The sequence below is a fragment of the Haematobia irritans genome, chromosome 1 (assembly GCF_050003625.1).
Source record: "Haematobia irritans isolate KBUSLIRL chromosome 1, ASM5000362v1, whole genome shotgun sequence".
NCBI lineage: Eukaryota > Metazoa > Arthropoda > Insecta > Diptera > Muscidae > Haematobia > Haematobia irritans.
The window spans coordinates 137,044,108-137,051,030 of NC_134397.1; the positions used below are offsets into that span (position 1 = coordinate 137,044,108).

General features: G+C 33.9%; 1 protein-coding gene across 1 annotated transcript; it reads left to right on the top strand.

The window, feature by feature from the left end:
- Nucleotides 1–265: 265 nt before the first annotated feature.
- On the top strand, nucleotides 266–2,376 carry LOC142231920 (uncharacterized). Its single transcript, XM_075302591.1, has 2 exons — nucleotides 266–2,056; nucleotides 2,371–2,376. The coding sequence occupies exons 1-2, from the start codon at nucleotides 266–268 to the stop codon at nucleotides 2,374–2,376; spliced, it is 1,797 nt and encodes a 598-aa protein (XP_075158706.1).
- Nucleotides 2,377–6,923: the final 4,547 nt, after the last annotated feature.

Sequence of the window (6,923 nt, forward strand, 5' to 3'; positions counted from 1 at the left end):
ATTATTAATTTACTAATTAATTTAAAATTATAATATTTTTAATTGGTGAATTTTTTGTGATTTAGATTAGCAATTTTTTTTTCGCATTTGTCATTATAAAGTTTCGTTTTGTGATTCTTTTGAAATTTATTCAATTGAAACTTTGCGTTATTTAAATCACTGGCCGTTTTTACTGGCGAAAAAGGCTACAGTTGATTTTCAAATAAAAATTTATTTTGCGCTTTTAATTTCGTCCTTTGACATTGGTGTGAGTGTGAACACAACGATGTGTGATCTTTCTGCACTTATTAGTGATCAACGACAATTACTAAATTTGTTGGTAAAATATCAAAGCCGTTTTGTGGCAAAAAATTCAGTGGAGAAAACTCATGGTTATGTAAGCGCCTTGGCCCAAAGGATCGATGATATTTTTAATCGTTTTGAAGCGCAGCATGAAACTATAGTGGAACACGTGCGCGATAATTCGATAAATTCTAGCGAAGTTCCTTATCTTAACGATGATTTCTATATCGACTTTTCCGAGACATATTTTACATTCAAAGGAATGCTTATCGATTCCTTCCCTGATCGCTCCGTATCACATTCGCCAATGGCTAGTACCTTCGTTGCCCCACATGGCCGCTCGGATACGACCATAATTTCTGAATCTAAACTTCCTAAAATATCGATTCCTAAATTCTCTGGAGAATATATTGAGTGGATTCCATTCCGCGACATATATTTTTCATTAGTTCATCAGAACGATTCGTTGAACAAAATTCAAAAATTTTATTATTTGCGAAGCACTTTAGAAGGCGAAGCTGCAAATCTAATTAAAAACATTTCAGCCACTGAGGCTAACTATGATTCAGCTTGGAAGATTTTGGAATCCAGATACCACAACAAACTAATGCTTGTTGGTAATTTAATTTCCAAATTATTCAATATTCCAAAATCAGAAGGCGATTTCCAATCAATTAAAACTTTGCTTGACTCCGCCCAAGAGTGTATTTCGTCTTTACAGAATCTTGATATTAACACCAAAACTTGGGATCCACTTCTTATCCATCTCTTGGTACAGAAGCTTGATATCCAATCACGCCGAGACTGGGAACAGTCTCTAAAATCTTCAACCGAAATTCCGCAGCTATCTGAACTTTTCTTATTCTTGGAAAGAACATTCCGTACGCTGGAATCCATAGCTGGCGAAACTACTAATTCTCCTAAAAATTTTCCCCCGCGGACTGACAAATACCAAAACTCGTCTCAGACAAAAAAGGCAACATTCCATTCTGGCCTTATCACTAAACCTGATTTGCCAATTTGTGTTTTTTGTGAGAAAAACCACAATCTTACCAAATGCTACAAATTTTTGGCTTTGCCACGAACTTCCAAAATTAATTTTCTGAACGATAAAAACATTTGCTTTAATTGTTTTATAGTTGGTCATAATCACGATAACTGCACTTCCATTTTTCGCTGTGCAACATGCCAACAACCTCATCATACAGTAATCCATCCTGAAGATCCTGCCAGTCCAATCCCAAATCCTCCCACTCAGGTAACTTCCCATAGCGCTCAGTCGTTTTCTAGTGTCCTGCTCTACACAATTAGACTTAACGTCAATACAAGCCGTGGTCGATTCCAACTGAGGGCTCTTCTTGATCCTGGCTCACAAGGCAGTCTCATCTCTGAGCAAACGGTGGAGAAGTTAGCTTTAACTAAAACTAGATCTAACTGCAGAGTGGTTGGAATTGGAAATCATCATGGAGATGTCTCAAAATTCACTGGAGAACTGAACTTAGTTCCACGAAATGAAAATTTTGGTTTTTCATGTACAGCTCTTGTTCTTCCCACAATCTCATCATATGCCCCTGATCCTTCATCTCAACAAATTTCATTACCTGAAATCGCAAGGAATAACTTAGCTGATCCATGGTTTTACAATTCTGATCCCATAGATCTAATCCTTGGGTCAGATATTTGTTCTGAAATTAAATTAGCTGGTCAATCATTTATCCATAAGGGACTATTCTTTCAGAACACTTGCTTCGGTTGGGTTTTCTCAGGATCTAGCGTATACTCACCTCCAAGGAGAATTCATATTCATAATACAAATATCATTCCTATACATTCACAACATTCCCAGAATACTAGCAGACATGGACATGAACATTATTTTCCGAACACTTTAAATTTTTATTCCAGCTTCAATTGGAATTCAAAATATTTACCAATACAAAATAGTCCCTAAACATCACAGCATGCCAGGATTTTCTTATATCCCTAACTTTTGCTTAAACATACAACTAAATTGAATTTGAAAATCTAATGTTTTTAAAAAATATTTAATATTTTGAAAATAACCTTTTTTGAAAATAATTTCCCTAGGCTTAAACTAAAACCTCTACTCAAAACATTTGTCAACAAAATAAAAAATCAAAGCTTTTGCACTAATCTAAATTAATATCTATGCTTATTATCCTTTACTTTATACTTGCAGATACACTTTACTTATACATTCACTTTCATACATATAAACTTTTCTTGTATGGATAATTAATCAATAAATTTTCACAAGTATGGAGCCTACTGACAGCGCTGTGAGTCGGAGCATAGCGGAGGGAAACCTCGACTAAAATTCTTCCACCGATAGGCCGTATTTGTAGAAAATCTTCATCTGAAAACATTCGTTCTCCAGGGGGGAGAATGTTGGCGAAAATATTCATTTTCCCAACGAAAAATTCAAGGAAAAATCATAAAATCATCATTCCTATAAAGCAGCAAAAGTCACCCACAAAATCATCAAATAACAAAAACTTCATCATCGTCTTAAGCATACAAAACTTAATAATGAAGTTTTGTTTGCTTTGCTTAGCTGTCCACTTGACTAATCTGCATATGCAGTTTCATTTGCAGTGAGTGCATCCCCTGCCCCCTTCACTACAATGCGAATAGCCAGCAGCTTGTGCGTCGCCACCCACTCCTGATGTCAACACTCGCAGTCACTTACCTGCGCACGCATTATTCCTTTGCAGAACAACAACATCGTATACGGGAGCGCAGAATGTTAATAGGTGGATTCATACGCATATGAACAAACAAACATACATATGAACATTAGAATTGCATTGTACGTATATTTGTAAAAGGTTTGAGAATGCAATTGCAGTATCTATGTGGTCAATGACTCCTTTTCAAAATCATATGTTCCGCTGAAATTTAAGTACATACATATCCATGTAGTTTGTTATGTATTTTTTTCTAGACGATAATTATTATTAGCTTTAAGGTTTCTTGTTATGAAAATTAATTTTAAATGATCTCTTCTTGTCTAACCATCAAGGAATAAACAACATAAGTATCCTGAACATTGTACTAATTATTTAAATCTTTTTTCTACAGCAAATAAATAAATCGTTGTAATATTTTTATTATTGAAAATCTTTGGTTTTTTATTCTTGTCATTTCAACTACGCAAGTTTTCTCAACACCCCCAAAAAATTGAAAAATCCACCCAAAACCTAAAAAAATTGAAATTTTTATATGAAAAACTTCTTTTGCCCATATCTCCTTAAATATGCGTCCTAGAGCGAAAAGGACTTTAATTCGTGACCACCCCCAAAAAATTGAAAAATCCACCCAAAACCTAAAAAAATTGAAATTTTTATATGAAAAACTTCTTTTGCCCATATCTCCTAAACTAAGCGCCCTAGAGCGAAAAGGACTTTAATTCGTGACCACCCCCAAAAAATTGAAAAATCCACCCAAAACCTAAAAAAATTGAAATTTTTATATGAAAAACTTCTTTTGCCCATATCTCCTAAACTAAGCGCCCTAGAGCGAAAAGGACTTTAATTCGTGACCACCCCCAAAAAATTGAAAAATCCACCCAAAACCTAAAAAAATTGAAATTTTGATATGAAAAACTTCTTTTGCCCATATCTCCTTAAATATGCGTCCTAGAGCGAAAAGGACTTTAATTCGTGACCACCCCCAAAAAATTGAAAAATCCACCCAAAACCTAAAAAAATTGAAATTTTATATGAAAAACTTCTTTTGCCCATATCTCCTAAACTAAGCGCCCTAGAGCGAAAAGGACTTTAATTCGTGACCACCCCCAAAAAATTGAAAAATCCACCCAAAACCTAAAAAAATTGAAATTTTTATATGAAAAACTTCTTTTGCCCATATCTCCTAAACTAAGCGCCCTAGAGCGAAAAGGACTTTAATTCGTGACCACCCCCAAAAAATTGAAAAATCCACCCAAAACCTAAAAAAATTGAAATTTTTATATGAAAAACTTCTTTTGCCCATATCTCCTAAACTAAGCGTCCTAGAGCGAAAAGGACTTTAATTCGTGACCACCCCCAAAAAATTGAAAAATCCACCCAAAACCTAAAAAAAATTGACATTTTTATATGAAAAACTTCTTTTGCCCATATCTCCTTAAATATGCGTCCTAGAGCGAAAAGGACTTTAATTCGTGACCACCCCCAAAAAATTGAAAAATTCACCCAAAACCTAAAAAAAATGAAATTTTTATATGAAAAACTACTTTTGCCCATATCTCCTAAATTAAGCGTCCTAGAGCGAAAAGGACTTTAATTTGTAACCACACCCAAAAAATTGAAAAATTCACCCAAAACCTAAAAAAATTGCAATTTTTATATGAAAAACTTCTTTTGCCCGTATCTCCTTAAATATGCGTCCTAGAGCGAAAAGGACTTTAATTCGTGACCACCCCCAAAAAATTGAAAAATCCATCCAAAACCTAAAAAAATTGAAATTTTTATATGAAAAACTTCTTTTGCCCATATCTCCTAAACTAAGCGTCCTAGAGCGAAAAGGACTTTAATTCGTGACCACCCCCAAAAAATTGAAAAATCCACCCAAAACCTAAAAAAATTGAAATTTTTATATGAAAAACTTCTTTTGCCCATATCTCCTAAACTAAGCGCCCTAGAGCGAAAAGGACTTTAATTCGTGACCACCCCCAAAAAATTGAAAAATCCACCCAAAACCTAAAAAAATTGAAATTTTTATATGAAAAACTTCTTTTGCCCATATCTCCTTAAATATGCGTCCTAGAGCGAAAAGGACTTTAATTCGTGACCACCCCCAAAAAATTGAAAAATCCACCCAAAACCTAAAAAATTGAAATTTTTATATGAAAAACTTCTTTTGCCCATATCTCCTAAACTAAGCGTCCTAGAGCGAAAAGGACTTTAATTCGTGACCACCCTCAAAAAATTGAAAAATCCACCCAAAACCTAAAAAAATTGAAATTTTTATATGAAAAACTACTTTTGCCCATATCTCCTAAACTAAGCGTCCTAGAGCGAAAAGGACTTTAATTCGTGATCACCCCCAAAAAATTGAAAAATCCACCCAAAACCTAAAAAAATTGACATTTTTATATGAAAAACTTCTTTTGCCCATATCTCCTTAAATATGCGTCCTAGAGCGAAAAGGACTTTAATTCGTGACCACCCCCAAAAAATTGAAAAATTCACCCAAAACCTAAAAAAATGAAATTTTTATATGAAAAACTTCTTTTGCCCATATCTCCTAAATTAAGCGTCCTAGAGCGAAAAGGACTTTAATTTGTAACCACCCCCAAAAAATTTAAAAATCCACCCAAAACCTAAAAAAATTGCTATTTTTATATGAAAAACTTCTTTTGCCCATATCTCCTTAAATATGCGTCCTAGAGCGAAAAGGACTTTAATTCGTGACCACCCCCAAAAAATTTAAAAATCCACCCAAAACCTAAAAAAATTGAAATTTTTATATGAAAAACTTCTTTTGCCCATATCTCTTAAACTAAGCGTCCTAGAGCGAAAAGGACTTTAATTCGTGACCACCCCCAAAAAATTGAGAAATCCACCCAAAACCTAAAAAAATTGAAATTTTTATATGAAAAACTTCTTTTGCCCATATCTCCTTAAATATGCGTCCTAGAGCGAAAAGGACTTTAATTCGTGACCACCCCCAAAAAAGTGAAAAATTCACCCAAAACCTAAAAAAATTGAAATTTTTATATGAAAAACTTCTTTTGCCCATATCTCCTAAATTAAGCGTCCTAGAGCGAAAAGGACTTTAATTCGTGACCAACCCTAAAAAATTGAAAAATCCACCCAAAACCTAAAAAAATTGAAATTTTTATATGAAAAACTTCTTTTGCCCATATCTCCTTAAATATGCGTCCTAGAGCGAAAAGGACTTTAATTCGTGACCACCCCAAAAAAATTGAAAAATCCACCCAAAACCTAAAAAAATTGAAATTTTTATATGAAAAACTTCTTTTGCCCATATCTCCTTAAATATGCGTCCTAGAGCGAAAAGGACTTTAATTCGTGACCACCCCCAAAAAAGTGAAAAATTCACCCAAAACCTAAAAAAATTGAAATTTTTATATGAAAAACTTCGTTTGCCCATATCTCCTTAAATATGCGTCCTAGAGCGAAAAGGACTTTAATTCGTGACCACCCCGAAAAAATTTACAAATCCACCCAAAACGTAAAAAAATTGAAATTTTTATATGAAAAACTTCTTTTGCCCATATCTCCTAAACTAAGCGCCCTAGAGCGAAAAGGACTTTAATTCGTGACCACCCCCAAAAAATTGAAAAATCCACCCAAAACCTAAAAAAATTGAAATTTTTATATGAAAAACTTCTTTTGCCCATATCTCCTTAAATATGCGTCCTAGAGCGAAAAGGACTTTAATTCGTGACCACCCCGAAAAAATTTACAAATCCACCCAAAACCTAAAAAAATTGAAATTTTTATATGAAAAACTTCTTTTGCCCATATCTCCTAAACTAAGCGCCCTAGAGCGAAAAGGACTTTAATTCGTGACCACCCCCAAAAAATTGAAAAATCCACCCAAAACCTAAAAAAATTGAAATTTTTATATGAAAAACTTCTTTTGCCCATATC

What these genes read in the sequence shown, in the direction of transcription:
- LOC142231920 (XM_075302591.1), top strand. Translation starts at nt 266, where the DNA reads ATGTGTGATCTTTCTGCACTTATTAGTGATCAACGACAATTACTAAAT.